At 39.5% G+C, this 18,128-nt stretch overlaps 1 protein-coding gene across 1 annotated transcript in view; it reads left to right on the top strand.

The window, feature by feature from the left end:
* The window catches only part of LOC126195737 (uncharacterized), a 238,177-nt gene that overhangs the window by 192,183 nt on the left and 27,866 nt on the right, over positions 1 to 18,128 (top strand). The window contains exon 9 of the mRNA XM_049934364.1: positions 16,724 to 16,799. Coding sequence (XP_049790321.1) covers positions 16,724 to 16,799 — 76 coding nt within the window. The remainder of the gene's footprint in view (positions 1 to 16,723; positions 16,800 to 18,128) is intronic.

Genomic DNA, 18,128 nt, shown 5'->3' with positions numbered 1-18,128 from the left:
AGCATGTGGTAGTGTTTGGCTTAATATCCCTGGGCAGCACCAGCAAAGGTGTTGCTGTCAGCACATCAGGGCACCCTTACTTATTATATGAAACAAACAGAAACAAACATTTTTGTACAGAATGATGAAAACAACATATTTACATAAGAAAATAAATTCAGAATCCAATAACTAAATAGTTATTGCACTATTATCTTATCTTCTCATCTGAACACACTGGGCCAGTAAGAATCATGGTCTAACGGCCTCTAATTTCCATTACACCACATCTCCCTTTCAGTACCTTAGTGTTTGCAGATGATAAGGCCATTACCACCTACCAGTATTCCTCATTACATTAAAGTTTGTTACTATCAACAAGACAAGTAATCTGCTCTTTAAGTAAGCTTTTGTACGATAATCTTAAAAATAATTGTGTACAGATTGTTGTGCACACAATAGGAAACATAAATACCTTATTTCAATCAAACCAAACACTGAAGTATTTTACCGTAAAAAAATAAATCATCATTTCCCTAACAAACACCAAGCTTGTACACCATAGCCATTTGTGGAAAAAACCTGACATAAAATGATGCTGGCATGACGTTGGCTGACAAGCAGTGGTTACAAACATTTGTGGCTAAGTTTCTTGACACCAGGATGCTCTACATAGTGGATTTAAATCAGTAAACATGTAAAAGTTGGGCCAATTTGTGCTGTGTCTCCTGCCACTGCCAAACTTTACTCTGCATGGTGGCTTATAGGAGTAACTAGGTTTGTATGAATAAATGTATCATGACCAATCACATCCATTTCCAAACTGTCCCTACAGTGCATGTGCAGTTTTGTGATTGTGGTAATCATCATCACACATCTGTCAAACCATATGTGGGGTGTTTCATCTTTTGGCTGCTTGTAGTGGCAGTTGACACCTTCATTCAGTTTGTGTTGGTTTAAACACAGCATGAATTATGTATATTCTCATGCTGAGCAAAATGTGTTTCAAGGGTTTATTCTCATCATTAAGTGCAATATTTATGTACGTATTTTTTGTGACAAGGGTTTATTCTCATCATTAAGTGCAATATTTATGTACGTATTTTTTGTGATGTTACACAAAAAAACAATGTGAGTGATAGTTTGCGTGTGTGTGGTTATCTACATAACTGAAGGAGCACAGTACCAGGTAACCTCAAAAAGATGACTACAGTTCAAGAGATGCAGAACAGCACGTATGCAAACACCACACAAAATACTTACATAAATGTTTGCACTTGATCTCGAGAAAAAATTCTCGAAACACACTGTGCTAAGCATGAAAAAATATGTAACTGTTGCAGTGTTTCATTATTTAAATAATGAATGACAGCTGCAGGCGTTACAAAAACATTGATAATGATGTATGAAATCAATTTAAATGTTTCTGCTTCCCAGTTATCAGTTCCCATTATATCCACGGTTTTTATTAGATAATAAACCATTATTAGATAATAAACAAGTCACTGACATGAATATTTTGATGCCTATTATGTGCACATACATAAACTGCAAGGGGTTATACTATACATTACTTTTACAGCTTAAAACCATTTTTGTAAGTTCCTTGAAAAGTGTAAAAGTGGGGTTTCACTGTATTTGTACTTATTAAATGTTTCATCCATCTATACTGATATTACTATGTTATTATTATTCTCATTTTGACTGACTCTGCTTAAGCCTAAAGCTTATTCCTACTTCCTTATGTTGTATAAACCTATTGTGAGACCAGAATGGTATTAATTTTACACAGGAGATAAGTTTACATTCCATAAGGTAGAATTTTATTGAGGAGATGAATGTATCTGAAAATGGGAGACAGAGATCATTTGAGACCTATCATACAGGAGTCTTGTCAGTTTTTGTCTTATGATGTACATAGTTATTTAATTCCGTACAACTATTTTTACAAGCACACTTTTTTGTTGAGCATAGTAATATTATTAAATTGTTCTCCTTATGATTTATGAGTACTTAGTGCCTGAATTCCCCAGACATAGTAGCAGTTTTCCACCAGGAGTGAAGCTTTCACCATGCTCAGTACATCTTTACCCTTGAGTTTATTGTAGGTTTTTATTCCCATGCAGTGGGTTGTCTGTTGGTGGAGTATTAAACAGTTATTTGGAAACATGAAATTATCTTTGCATCTGTGTTGCACATGGTTTGAAATGGTTTTCACCAGTTAGATCTGGATTAGTGTGTAAAAAGATGGCAATCTCAAATATGTACAGTGTAGAAACAGGTACTATTTTTAGGTTCTTGGATGGGCAGTACACATTTTTCTAATGATTCTTTTTTGAAGTAGCATGGTTCTTGGCATGGCTTGAACTCTCCCCAAAAACTGAACCATATGTAATTATGGATTCAAAGTATCTGTAGTGCACCAACTTCTTGCTGTTTGACTATTACCCCAGAGAGTATGTCCATTGCAAAAGCAAGGCTGTTTAATTTAGTAACATAATAATCAATGTGTGCCTGCCAGCTTAGATTTTCATCCACATTTAATCCTCAGAATTTGATGGACTGAACACTTACATCACTTGATTTCATGTATGATTTTTGGTTGTTTGGTTTTAACCTGTGTAAACAGAGAATCATAAGCCAAAGACTTCCAGCGTATGAATTCAACCTCAAATCTGCCAGTAGCCTTGTCAGAGAGGACAAAGGAGCAACAGAGATTCAGGGTACTCTCTTGCCCTTGGAATGGGAAACTGTCACTATAAGCTGGAAGAATCAGCAATGACATGAGGATGCAGAAGGCAATGGAAATCACTCTATTGAAGACACATAACCTGTATCCATAGGACATGTGGTCTGCAATTGAAAAAGTGTCATGATGATATCTCCATTGGCAAAAGACTTGACAATAATCTGCAACAATGATCTCTGGAAGGGGACTGCCCAGCGGGAGGTTGTCATGAGAAAAAGAATGAATGACAAATGAAAGGATAATATTCTGCGAGTTGGGGCTTTGGATGTCAGAAGCTTGAATGTGATAGGGATGCTAAAAAATCTGGAAAGGGAAACATTAAGACTCAATCTAGATACAGTGGGTGTCAGTGAAACTAAATGAAAACAAGACAAGGATTTCTGGTCAGATGAGTATAGGGTAATACTAACAGCAGCAGGAAGTAGTATAACAGAAGTAGGATTTGTTATGAAAGGGAATGTAGGACAGAGATTGAGTTGCTTTGAACAGTTCCATGACAGTGTTGTTCTCAGAATTGACACCAACCACCACCAACGACAACACTACTGGCGTATATGCCAGTATCACAAGCTGAAGATGAAGAGATAGGGGATGTATATTACGATTCTGAATGGGTAATAGAGCATGTAAAGGGAGATGAAAATCTAATATTCATGGGGAACTGGAACGCAGTTGTAGGGAAAGGAGTAGAAGAATGGGCTGTGGGAGAATATGGGTTTGATAGTAGGAATGAGAGAGAAGAAAGGCTAATTGAGTTCTGCAATACATTTTAGATGGTAATAGCCAATACTCTGTTCAAGAATCATAAGAGGAGGAAGTATACTTGAAAAAGGTCAGGAGATATAGATAGATTTCAGTTAGATTACATCATGGTCAGGCAGAGATTCTGAAACCAGACACTGAATAATGATGCATACCCAGGGGCAGATATAGACTTAAGTCACAATTTGATAATTATGAAGATTATGCTGAAGTTTAAGTCACTAATCAGGAAGAACCAATACACAAAGGGGGGGTCTGGAAGCATTAAGGACTGAAGAGATATGCTTGAAGTTCTCTGAGGCTATAGATATTGTGATAACGAATTGCTCTATAGGCAGTTCAGGTGAGAGGAAAGAACATCTTTGAAAATGGCAATCACCTAAGTTGGAGAGAAAAATGTAGGTACAAGAAAAGAAACTGCAAAAAAACCCTAAATGACAGAAGAAATACCTCAGGTGATTGATAAAAGGAAGAGGCACAAAATGTTCTGGAAATTTGGCTATACAGAAATAGAAGTCACTTAGGAATGAAATAAATAAGAAGTGGAGGGAAGCTAAGGTGAAATGCCTTCATGAAACAGTAAAGAAACTGAAAAAGAAATTATTGTTGAAACAACTGAGTCAGCATATAGAAGAATCAAAACATCTTTTGGTGAAATTAAAACCAAGGACAGTAACATTAAGAGTGCAACAGGAATTCCACTGTGAAATGCTGAGGAGATAGTGGTTAGGTGGAAAGAGTACATTAAAGGCCCCTATGAGGGGAAGGGTTTGTCTCATCATGTGATAGAAGAAGAAACAGGAGTCAACAGGGAGGAGATAGGGGATCAAGTATTAGAGTCAGAATTTAGAAGAGCTTTGGAAGACTTAAAATCAAATAAGGCAGAAGAGATAGGTAATATTCCATTGGAATTTGTAAAATCATTGGGGGAAGTGGCAACAAAACAATTATTCACATTTCAGTATGGAATATATGTGACTGGCAATATACTATCAGACTTTTGGAAAAACATTATTCACACAATTCCAAAAATAGCAAGAGCCAACAAGTGTGAAAATTATCACACAATCAGTTTTACAGCTCATGCACCCAAGTTGCTGTCAAGAATAATACACAGAAGATTGGAAAAGAAAACTGAGGATGTGTTAGATGACAATCAGTTTGGCTTTAGGAAAGATAGAAACACCAGGGAGGCAGTTCTAACATTGTGGTTGAGGCAGCAAGACTGAAGAAAAATCAAGACATGTTCATAGTATCTGTCAAGTGCTCAACAATCTAAAATGTTGCAAAATGTTTGAAATCATGAGAAAAATAGGGGTAAGCTATAGGGGAAAGACAGGTAATTTACAATATGTATGAGAACCATGATGGAAGAATAAGAGTGAAAGACTAAGAATGAAGTCCACAGATTAAAATGTGTATAATACAGGCATGTAGTCTTTCCCCCTTGCTGTTCAGTAAATGTGTAAAAGAAGCAATGATGGGAATCCTGCACATCAACATCCCTCATGCCCATGGTCTTACCACTATTAAACACTACCTTCCCCAACATCTTTCAGACTCCAAACCCGCAACCACATTCCTCATACACCTTACTAACTTTATCCTAACTCACAACTATTTATCCTTTGACAGGAAGGTATACAAACAAACCCACAGCACAGCCATGGGCACCTGCATAGCACCCTCCTGTGCTAATGTGTTTATGGGCCATGTAGAGGAGACCTTTGTAGCCTCCCAAAACATCAAACCCTTTGTTTGGTTCACGACCATTGATGATATCTTCATGATTGACTCCGGGCAATGATACCCTACCTTCATTCCTTCACAACATCAACACCTTCTCTCACATCTGCTTCATCTGGTCGTCCTCAACCCAGCATGCCACCTTCCTAGACATTGATCTCCTCCTCTCTGATGGCTCCATCCACACTTCTGTCCACATTAAACTCATCATCCATGCACAGACTTGCATTTTGACTGCTTTCATCCCTTTCACACCAAAAAATGTCTCTTTTATGATCTGGCACCTGGGGACTGTGTATCTGCAGTGAGAATGGCTCCCTTGCCCAGTATGCTGAGAGCCCATCGAGGCCTTCACAGACAGGCACTATCCCCAGACCTAGTCCACAAACAGATCTCCTGTATCATTTCCCCTCACACCCCCCAATCCTCCTGCCATACTCAAGTACCAGCCACAAAGCCCCCCCCCCCCCCCCTTTATCACCCAGTACCCAGACTGCAACAACTGAACCTCATCTGTCGCTAGGGCTTTGATTACCTATTATCAGACCCTGAAATGAGGGACGTCCCACCCAACATCCTTTCCATCCCTCCTAAAGTGATGTTCCATTGCCCATGCAACCTCTACAACATCCTGGTTCATCCCTGTCCACTTCCAGTCCCAGCACCTTGCCACAAATATCACATCCTTGTGGAAGACCTAGATGCAAGACCTGCCAAAGTCATCCACCCAGCACTTATTCCAGTACTGTACAGGCTTATCCTACATGATCAGAGGCTGGGCTGCCTGTGAAAACAGCCATATCATATACCAGCTGTGCTGCAATCATTGCACAGTTTTTTATAATGGTACTGCTGCCAGCTAGCTGTCCACCAGGATGAATGGCCACCACCAAACTGTGGCCATGAGAAAAGTAGACCACTCTGTGGCACAACATGCAGCTGAATATAACATGCTTGATTTCAGTGGCTGTTCCACTACCTGGGCTGCTTGGATCCTCTCCTCCACCTCCAGCTTTTCTGAACTGCACAGATGGGAGTAATCCTTGCAACACATTCTCTGCTCCCAGAATTATCGTGGCCTCTACCTACGGTAATACACTATCCCCACACTCTCCGTCCAACAGTTTCCACCTCCTCTGTCGTATTAGCTCCTCCCCACTCTCATATCCCACCCTCTTTGTGTGCTGTCCTCTACTGCTGTGCCCACCAATCTTCCCCCAATCCTCTCTTTTCTCACTCCATTTTCCCCACCTCCTTGTCCCACAACCTCCCGACTCTGTGCCAGTTGGCAGTGTAGTCCCTGCACAACTAGCCAGACAGTGCTCCTATCTCTCCTCACCCATACTCTGCTATCCCTTCTCATTCCCCACCCCCTCTAGATTGCTGCTTCCATTCAACATGGCAGTTGCACTCTTGTCCAAGCTGCCTGAGTCAGTGGACATTTGTGTGTGAGGTGTGCTTGCCTGTGTGAATGAATGTTGTGTTTTTGTCCTTCTTTTTCTGACAAATCTATGGCTGAAAGATGTCTTATAATTTTACCAGTCAGAAACTTAACATGTCATCTTTATGAAAAATGCCATCTGTCTTTTCCTAAATTGTTGATATTCTGACCTGGAGTTTCCATTGTTTGATGGAAGTAAAAGAAAGGTTCGAGAGTGGGATTAAAGTTCAAGGTGAAAGAATATCAATGACAAGATTCACTGGTGACATTGTTATCCTCAGTGAAGAAGAATTATAGGATCTTCGAATGGCATGAGTTGTCTAATATGTATAGAATATGGAACAAGAGTAAACTGAAGGAAGATTGAGGAAATGAGAAGTAGCAGAAATGAGAACAGCAGGAGATTTAACATCATATTTGGTGATCGTAAAGTAGACAAAGTTAAATAATTCTGTTACCTAGGCAGCAAAATAACTTACGATAGATGTAGCAAAGAGGACATAAAAAGCAGTCTACCACTGGAAAAAAAGGGCATTCCTGGTCAAGAAAAGTCTACTAGTATCAAGTCTTAATTTGAGGAAGAAATTTCTCAGAATATAAGCTTGAATCACAGAAATGTATGGCAGTGAGACATAGGCTGCAGGAAACCAGAACTTAAAAGAATAGGTGCATCTGAGATGTAGTGCAACAGAAGAATGCTGAAAATTAGGTGGTCTGTTCAGATAAGGAATGAGGTTCTCTGCAGAATTGGTGAGTAAAGAAACATATGGGAAACACTGACAAGAAGAAAGGGCAACATTATAGGGCATCTGTTAAGACATTAGGAAATAACTTCCATGGTACTGAAGGCAACTGTAGAGGGTAAAAACTCTAGAGGCAGACACAAGATTGGGATAGAATCAGAAAATAACTGAGGACATAACTTGCAAGTACTACTCAGAAACAAAAAAGTTGGCACAGAAGAGGAATTCGTGGCAAGCCACACCAAACCATTCAGAAGACTGATTACATTTTTCTTTTTTAAAAAACGTTTTGTTGAAACAAAGCATCTACATTTGTTAGTGCATTTAGGATGTCATCTTTAATTTCTCTTGCATTTTCTTTTTCAGTAAGTACTGAAGTATCCTTGGCAAACATGATTGGTTAGGTACCAATATTGAGAAGCAAAACATTGATATATAAGACAAGATTGGCCCTAAGACTGAGCTTTGACAGGCTTCTTGTGAAGCTGTATTCCACTGAGAAGCACAATTTGTTGTATTACATGTTATGATTGCTCTTCACCTTCTGTTTGTCAGATAAGACCAGAGCCACTGAAGAGCACTTTGTCCATTGCCATACTTGTCTATTTTGGCTGCAGCATACTTGGCTGCAAATACTTGGCTGCAAAATATACCTGCCACTTTATTGCTTTTGTACAGTGATGAATTGATTTTTTCAATTATCAATTATTCCAGTTACCATAGTCCAATGTCAGTGTTGATGGGCCCAGGGGAGGTATAAAGCTTTGTGTCACGCAGCCATCAAGAGTACACAAGTGGGCCTTCAGCTCCAAAAGCCTATATCGATGATGTTTCATTGAATGGTTCACACACTGATACTTGATGGCCCACATTGAGATCTGCAGCAATTTGTGGAAGAGTTGCACTTTTGTCACATTGAATGATTCTCTTCACTTGTCATTGGTCCTTTTCTTGCCAGATATTTTCCCAGCCACAGTGATGATCAGAGATTTGATGTTTTACTGGGTTCCTGATAGCCATGGTACACTCATGAAATGGTTGTATGGGAAAAACCCCACTTCATCGCTATCTTGGGAGATGCAGTGTCCCATCACTTGTGTGATGACTATAACATCGCATTCAAACTCACTTAAATCTTGATAACCTGCTGTTGTAGCAGCAGTGACCAATCTAACAACTGCACCTGACACTTGATGTCTTATATAGGCACAATTCCGTATTTTGGCTGTTTACATATCTCTGTATTTGAATATGCATGCGTATACCAGTTTCTTTGATGCTTCAGTGCATGATGTTGTTATAGTTTCAATTAGCTGGAACTTTTAATTGCTCAAGCTTCCATTGAAACCACTTGCACCATTGTAATCAGGAAGATACATGGAAACAACTGAGCTATTACATAAATGACAGTTTTACATATTCCTGGGCATATTACTGACTACATGTGCAACTAACTGTATTAGGTAAAAAGAGTAAAAAATTTTAGCTAGTCTTGAGAGCAGAAAATATGACATATGTATCATACTCCAACTTGCCACATTTCGAGATGCCATTGAGAAGACCTTTGTTGTCATCTGTTATTGGAGAGGGCACAACCATCCTGTAGCAACAAGTTTGCTGTGGTATGCCAAGCACTGTCAGTTGTTGACTCACACTCATCTGATGGTATGTCCCCTGAGCACTTCTCACACATCTGGTGTCATGGCACCCCTCCACTTGGCTCTGCAAAACCGATCATGGTGCTGATCCGTGACCACATGATGCAGTGCCAAGTCCTGCCGCCAGAGCTCAAACATCATGGCTGCAGGTGTGCCGTAGACAGTTGCCTCTATCAATCATATGCATCTGCATGAAATATTCTAAATGCTACCAACACTATCACATAACTTTAGCAGCTGTATGTGTGGCACTGAACTGCCCTACTTTCAATGTCTCAAAAAACCTGTGTTCACTGGCACTTCTGCACTGCCCAATCAGTGTGTCCTATTTTCCTAACCTACAGTGGCTCAATACGGCTCAGTCCAAACACTTCCTACAACTTGTCCAGTCACAAAAGCATTTTGATTTTGAACTGTCTTTCCCTGGGCATTACTGCTACTGCCTAAACTAACATATTCTGTATGGCATAGTTCATATGCATGAAATTTCAACAGCAGATTAGATTGGATTGCGATGTTTTCCCCTCCGTGCCAGCCATTTACAGCAGTTGTGCTCTGTCATTTTTCTTTCTTGAGTTGCTGCTTATCCCAGGTGGTACCAAATTCATATTCTTGAAGAAAATAACCCTGTTTCACAAAGCACCTAGCATCCAGTGCACATCGGTCTATTGATTGTTAATATGATTTTGAAATGTGTCTCTGCTGGTTTTTGAACATTTTTGAACACATTCTAAGTTGATTTCTGAATGATTCATAAGTTGGTTTTTGAGTGCATGAATAGTGTGCATGATGTCTCTGCCAGGGGAATCCCCATCGCATCCAGAAATAAAAAACTTTCCTGCAGACAAAAGGGGATGGGGCTAAACAGGCTGAGCCAAATAAACCCAAATGGGTGGATGCCAATTGCTGTTTCTTTATGTGGTTGATTGGGTGTACCAGTGATAAGCATTGTTATAATTATTTGCAAAATCCATAGATTCAGACTACCAGATGATGGCTTCCATTGCAAAATATATACATTTGAATTCCACAGAGTGAAATACAGTGACATGTGATAGAATTCTGTGTGGGCATGGCACTTCACTTTGGCACATTTATGACCAAATAACATATATTATACTTCCTCGAACATATGTGTTTTATGTATCAAACCCTTCAGAAAGATGTACATTACAAAATGAACATATTTCGAAAAATCGATATTCTTTAAATTTTTATGTCCTATCTCAAACATTATCAATCTTTTGCCCCAGTTCTGATATATTGTAGATCCAGGGCTGAGCCCTAATATTATCTGCATTTATCATAAATTAACTCAGTTTTCGAGTTTGCTAACAACTATAATTAACATCAAAACATTTTAGGAAACTAGTAATTTTTACATTTTTTTGTGTTGCTTTAATAGAAACCTTGTTTTGTGTATCTGTTTCAATTCTTATAAGGAATTAGCAACTTATGAGCACTACAGGTTAAAAGATAATCAGCAGGCTTAATTTAAAGTCCTTTGCTCACTGCCTTGTAATACATTGCACCAGCCAAAATGCAATCCCACTGTGAATGCTGTTCTCAAACATGGGATGAGTTGGATGTTGTTCGTAAGCGGCAGGAAATTGCCCTAACTACTGTCAAATGATTGACAGCTGCTGTGAATCAGTGTGCTGAAAGAGCTTCCAAGAGTCATATACCTGTGATACCTGTACCAGAGGTACCCCAAGTATTATCCTGTCTCCCCTGCAGAAAGTACAGAATCTGTCATTACCCGTCCACCTGACTGTGAGTGGCATGTCAATGTTAGATCTAGGCATCCTGTACAGGGTGGACAGGTACCAGGAAGGACTCAGGGTGTTGTACAAATCCCCATAACAAATGAGTTGGAGGTGCTGTCTTTCATTGGAACTCACCCAGTGGGACTCACTTCACCTGATGTGGGAAACTTGTTTTGTCCAGTGTCAGGAGGAGGCAAACACAAAAGGGTAGGCATCTGTTAACCATCAGCAGTTCAAATGTATGGTGAATAATGGTACCCTTGGAGACATGGAAGCAAGGGACTGGAAAGAACACCAGGTGCACTCAGTGTTTGTGCCTGGGAGCCTCATTCAACATGTTGAAGAGGTTGTTCCAGCAGCCATTGATGGAACAGGGTGTAACCAACTGCAGGTTGTGGTGCATTTTGGAACAGATGATGCCTGTTGCCTGAACTCCAAAGCCATTCTTGGGTCATTCCAGCAACTTGCAGAGAAGATTGAGAAGAATAGCCTTGCGTGTGGGGTTTCAATGAAGCTCAAAATTTGTGGCATTGTCCCCTGAACTGATTGTTGCACTTTGGTTCTAAGTCAATTGGTATGAGTGAACCAGAAACTTCCAAATTCTGTGACAAGCTAGGCTATGACTTCCTGGACGTGTGCCATAGGGTTGCGAACTGTAGGGTGTCCCTAAATAGGTCAGGTGTGCACTTTATATCAGGGGCTGCCACTCAAGTAGCTGACTGTGTGTGGGGTACAGACAACGGTTTTTTAGATTAGGTACTCTCTATCCAATCCATATAATGATAGCTGTAAGAAACCCAGAAGTATCAGTGTAATATCGAAAGAAATGCCTCACACAGGTATGAATATTAAAATCCTAATGGTAAACTGCCGAAGGATTTGCAACAAAGTGCCAGAGTTTGAAGCACTCATGAAAAGCAGTGAAGCTTACATAATACCAAGTACAGAAGGCTGGTTGGAACTTGAAATTGATAGCAGTGAGATTTTTGGGGAAAATATAAGTGTATGTCGAAAGGACAGGCAAATTGGAAATGGAGGTGGCGTATTTGTCACAGTAGACAAAAAAACTCAAATCCACCAAGACAGAAATTGAAGATGCATGTGAGATTGTTTGGGCAAGACTCAGTATCAGGGGTGGGCATAAAATGAAAACTGGATCCTTCCGTTGCCCACCAGATTCATCTCCTGACATAACTGTAAACTTCAGAGAAAATCTCTTTCACTTGCATGTAAGTTCCCCAACCATACTGTAATCATTGGTAGAGACATTAATTATCCAACAACTGATTGGGAAAATTACAGTTTTGGTAGTGGTGCGCATGATAAGACATCCTGTAAAATTTTGCTAAAGGCCTTCTCTGGAAACTGCCTAGAACAGATAGATAGGAACCCTGCTCATGATGGGAATATATTGGATCTAATGGCAACAGACAGACCTGGCCTCTTTGAGGGTGTCCACATCAAAACTGGTATCAATGCCAAGATGCAGTTGTGGCAACAATTATTACCATGGTACAAAGGACAACAAAAACAAGCAGAAAGATATATATTTTCAGTAAACTAGATAAAAATCAGTAATTTCATATATCAATGAGGATCTAGAAGATTGGAAGCTTGTAGAAGAACTCTGGCTCAAGTTTAAAAGAATAGTTGACCTCATACTGGATAGATATGCACCCACTAGAACAGTTCATAATGGGAGGGAACCTCCATGGTATACAATCACTGTGAAGAAACTTCTAAACAAACAGAGATTACTGCATAATAGGTGTAAAACAAAGCAAAGGGCTATAAAAAGAGAGATTCTGTACGAAACACATTAGGCTGTCAAGAGAGCAATGCAAGATGCCTTCAGTGACTACCATAGCAGAATATTGTCAAATGACACTTCACAAAATCCAAAGAAATTCTGGTTGTGTATAAAGGCTGTTAGTGGCTTCAAAGTTAGAGTCCAGTCCATAGCTAATGAGACAGTAACTAAAATTGAGGGTAGCAAAGCAAAGCTGAAATGCTTAATTCTGATTTCAAATGCTCCTTTACAAAGGGAAACCCAAGAGAATTGCCTCAATTTAATTCTTGTACCACTGAAAAGATGAATGAAATAAGTATTAGTGCCAGTGGTGTTGAGAAACAGTTGAAATTGTTAAAATTGAACAAAGCTACAAGCTCTGATGAAATCCATCAGATTCTATACTGAATTTGCTGCTGAGTTAGCCCCTCTTCCCAATATAATCTATCATAGGTCCCTTGAACAAAAATCCGTGCCCAGTTCTTCAAAAAATGCACAGGTCACACCCGTCTACAGAAAGGGTAATAGAAGTGATCCACAAAACTACCATCGAGTATCCTTGACACTGATTTGTTGTAGAATCATAGAACATATCCTAAACTGAAACATAATGAGGTTTCTAGAACAGAATGACCCCCTCAATGCCAACCAGCGAGGTTTTTGAAAACATTGTGTTATAACCTCAAGTTTAACAAGTATATTTAGGAACGACACAACTACACATATATGTCACAGAGTAAGTAGACATGTGTACACGTTAGCGTTCAGATAAGCACTGAGTCTCAGTCTAGCGGCCGCTGCTCGGCTGGCCGCTTAGGTGGCGCAGCTGCTGCATGGCTGGCAGACAGACAGCGCCGCACGTAGAGGACGTGCGTAATTGCACGGCGGCACTTTAAATGATCGGCGAGTCACAACACATTGATCACTTGAAACCCAACTCGTACTTTTCTCATAAGACATACTGAAAGCTTAGCATCAAGGCAACCAGCTAGATGCAGAATTTCTTGATTTCCAAAACTCATTTGACTCAGTGCCACAACTGCACTTAATGCAAAAACATGACAATATGGAGTATCAAGTGAAATTTGTCACTGGATTGAGGACTTTTTGGTAGGAAGGACACAGCATGTTATCTTGGATGGAGAGTCATCATCAGATGTAGTAGTAACTTTGGTTGTGCCCCAGGGAAGTGTGCTGGGACCCTTGCTGTTCATGTTGTATATTAATGACCTTGCAGACAATATTAATAGTAAAACCAGGTTTTTGCTGATGATGCAGTTGCCTATAATGAAGTACTTGGTGCAGAGATTGGCAACTTGCTCTAAATTTTCAGAAATGTAAAATTTTGCACTTCACAAAATGCAAACTTCCCATGCGTATGATATCAATGAGTCACAATTGAAATTGACCAACTTATGCAAATACTTGGATGTAGCACACTGTAGGGATATGAAATGGAATGATCACATAGGTTCAGCCATGGATAAAGCAGGTGGTGGAGTTTGGCTTATTGGTAGAATGCTGGGTAAGTGCAGTCAGTCTACAGAGGAGATTGCTTACAAATTATACACAACGATCCATTCATGCTCAAGAATGTGGGGCCCATAGCAGTGGGATACTGAACATACGCAGAGAAGGGCAGCACAAATGGTCACAGGTTTGTTCAATCCATTGGAGAGTGTCACAGGGATACTGAAGGAACTGAAACAGCAGACTCTTGAAGACAGACATAAACTATCCTGAGAAAGTCTCTTAACAAAGTTTCAAAAACAGGCCTTAAATTATTTCTCTAGGGATATACTGCAACCCCCTATGTATCACTCACACAGGGATCATGACAATAAGATTAGAATAATTACTGCATGCACAGAGGCATTCAAACAGTCATTCTTCCCATGCTCCATATATGAATGGAACAGGAAGAAACTCTAATGACTGGTACAATGGGGCATACCCTCTGCCATGCACTTCACAGTGCTTTGCAAAGTATAGATGTAGATGTAGATAACAGTCTGTGAGGATACGAAGTGGCTTGATCATATAGACTCAACTGTAGGTAAAACAGGTGCCAGACTTTCATTCATACTGGGAAAATGTAGTAACTAGACAAGGGAGATTACCCACTAAACACATCTGACACCCACTCTACTATTACCATTCTGTACCAGATAGGACTCAGAGGACATTTTTTAAAGTATGTAAAGGGCAGCATGAATGGTGACAGAGAGATGCACAGGAGAGCATCACAGAAATTCTGGAAACCTAAAGTCGCAGGTACTTTAAGATGGATATCACTACCCCACAAAACCCTATTTACAGGGTCTCAATAACTGGTACCAAATTAGAAAGCTATGAATATAGTATACGTATTACGTACAACTCATGCAGAGATTGTGAAGGCAAGATTAGGCTGTGTACAGCACACAGAGGCATGTAATCACTTACTCTTCCTGTGCTCTATACATAAATGGGATGGCAAAAAACCCCAATAGATGGTACAATGGGAAGTAGTCTCTGCTATGCACATCACAGTGGTTTGTGGAATATGGATGCAGAATGGATAAACTGTCCATGCCAATTGTATGACAACATGGTATTGCTGTGTAGCCAACTGGATGAAATTCTCACTCAAAACTATCCTGCAACTGTAGCTTAATACATTGTGAGACAGAACTGCTGGCCAGTGCTTTTCCTTCAGAAGGCAAACTGTGTAGTACTGTCAACAACATACTGCCAATAGACAACAAATAGAAGTAAAATGGACATGTTACCTTGCTTTCAAAACTCATAGTTCCTTCATTGAGGAGGAGAGAGGGATATGTTGGGGACAGTATAAAAGAAAGGGCAAGTTACTCAGACACTAAGATGAGGGACTCACCTGTGGTGAGGATAAGGTCCAATGTATGTATAAGCAACATTGGGGCACTTGTTTCAGGATCAAAATAATCCTTTAATTTCCACAAATGTCTGATGCACTTTCCACCGAATGGACAACAAAAATATAGACAATAGTCAATCATGTCCCAAAACTTGTCCCATTGTCATGTTGTCTTCTCATCCTGGGGTCCATGTGCTCTGCAGATTAAAAATAAACTTCCCAAAATATCCCTCTATCCTCCCCAATGAAGGAACTATGAGCTCCAAATGCTAGGCACTATGTCTCTTTTACCATTAGACATTTCTGTTGGCAGTACTGCAAATTTTACCACCTCAAGGTGAGTACTAGCCAGCAGTTCTTCTCATACTCTACATCTACATCAACATCTATTCTCTGCAAACCATCTTCAGCTATGTGGCAGAGGGTACTTTGTGTACTAGTTTTTTCTAACATAACAAAATCAAAGTTTAATTTATGTGCCTTCTCTTAGTCAGGCCTTAAACTTGCACTCATATTTACCTGTAGTTTTATGATTTCTGCCAGTTCAGGACTATGAAGCTGAGAGCTACAGGAATATTATCTTTATATTATGTGCACCACTTAATTTCTTTTTCCATATTTTGGAATTGTTGTAAGCAATTTCATTCAGCCAGAACTTCTGAATTAAGTGACAAAGCCATGGAAATTTGAATTTATGTAAAGGAGATGCCTGAGGCATTTTGCTGGGTATGGGTGTAGATGTAGATACTATCACCAATTTCAAAATCTGTTGTCAAGTTTTTGTGCTCTGTATGCATTAATCTGAAGAAAAGTCATAAGGACTCCTTCAGGTATTGGTGATTTACTGTCCATTGACCATATTCAATCAGTTTATTCTTCCTTAATCAGGCACAGAGACAGAATCTCAGAGATGTATTGTTAGGTAACTGCTACTTTTTATACGGCCTCATCTGTACCAGTTCCCACAGTTAATGTTAATATTTGCCTTGCTAGTCATAAACAACTTTTTTTAATTTTATGTAACAATAATGGAAATTCTAAAAAAATAGATCATAAACAAAAATAATGAAAGTCAGCTGTCTCATCTGTGTAGGTACTGTCTCAGGTGAGTGCATTTAGGTTTCTCGATGTGTGTGTTTACTGTTACATCAGTTTCTCATCTGCAATAAACCATTTAATGAAAACTACTTCATGTTTCTGTATTTATTTTAGGTCATGAGACAGAAGAGTAACAATCCCATTAATGATGGGTACTGTAACCAAAAAAATGTTACCTACACAAAAATAGGTAAGTTAACCATATTTCCTGTATCCATTTTTTGTGAAATAAATTAATACCAGCATATGAATTTTTATCAAATTTTTGATGATATGAGGTTCTACCACAAAAACTGCAAACAAGAATAAGAATTCCACTAATTAGAGGTAGAGAGAGGCTGTACCATACACTGGGCTGGAGTCCCAGTTGCAAAGGTACATGCGAACTAATCAGTTGTTCTGAATTGATTGCTACTTATCATATAGTGTAGATGCTGAGTCACAGACAGGCACAAAAAAGACTACTAAACAGTCTGGCCTCAACAGTCAGAGATAGTGGTCATTGTGTGTGAGCTGAGACCGTGTGAATGTGTGCGTGCGTTAAAGGTGGCCACATGGATGTGTATGTTGTCTGATTCAGAAGAAGGCCTTCTGGCCAAGAGCTTACTAGTTAGATAGTCTTTTTATTGTGCCTGTCTCCAACTCAACATCTCCCTGTATGGTGAGTAGCAATCTATCATTTTCATAACACTGTCACAATTCCATCCTGGATTTTCCGTTGTTTGATTCTAAATCAGGAGCACAATATGATAACTGTTACCAGGTAATATCAGTTGACTTGATCTCATCTGAGTGTCTTCTCAGTTACTCAATGCATTCTCCGTTACCCCTCCCATGTGGTTTGTTGCCGCCACTGTGCCAGTCCCAAGCATGCTACACAAAAGACGCAATGAACATTTTAATAACCTTGTCAAAAATGCCATTCCAGATATTCTCAGTAATGTTTTATCCTATTCTAAAATACCTTTCCAGCCCCCACTATTACATTTCCCTCCAATATGGTTACAGAAACTGTAACTATCATTTCAATTCAATACATGGTTCAAATATAATCTGTGTCTCTAATCATTTTAAGAATCTGGTTCCATTTCTACCCTGAGGAGATACAGGTCAGCAAGTTGCCTTTACAGCTTACTGTTTAATAAGTGCAGTTGGTAAACACACATCTACATTAACATGTGCTAAGTATGTCTTTAATGTAAATACCATTTTGAAATTCCAGCACTGTAGTGTTGTGGTCGGCATTTGATGTATGCACACTGTGTACCACACTCCGTTGGCAAGCCACAGATAACATTAGAGAGTGAAATGGCAGGTTCACATTATTGTTTGTGAGTGTTTGAAATGCCTCCTCAGGCCGATAATCCTGCCAGTTGTGAAATATGTGCTGTTATTCATTTTCTTTCTGCTAAAGGTGTGAAAGTTGTTGAAATTCATCATCAGATCAGTGAAATGCGTGGAGAAAACATTGTGAGTGTTGGGATGGTACAGAAATGGGCGAGAGCTTTTAAAGATGGCC

The sequence above is a fragment of the Schistocerca nitens genome, chromosome 7 (genome assembly GCF_023898315.1).
Source record: "Schistocerca nitens isolate TAMUIC-IGC-003100 chromosome 7, iqSchNite1.1, whole genome shotgun sequence".
Taxonomy (NCBI): domain Eukaryota; kingdom Metazoa; phylum Arthropoda; class Insecta; order Orthoptera; family Acrididae; genus Schistocerca; species Schistocerca nitens.
This window is presented reverse-complemented; position numbering and strand designations above follow the sequence as displayed.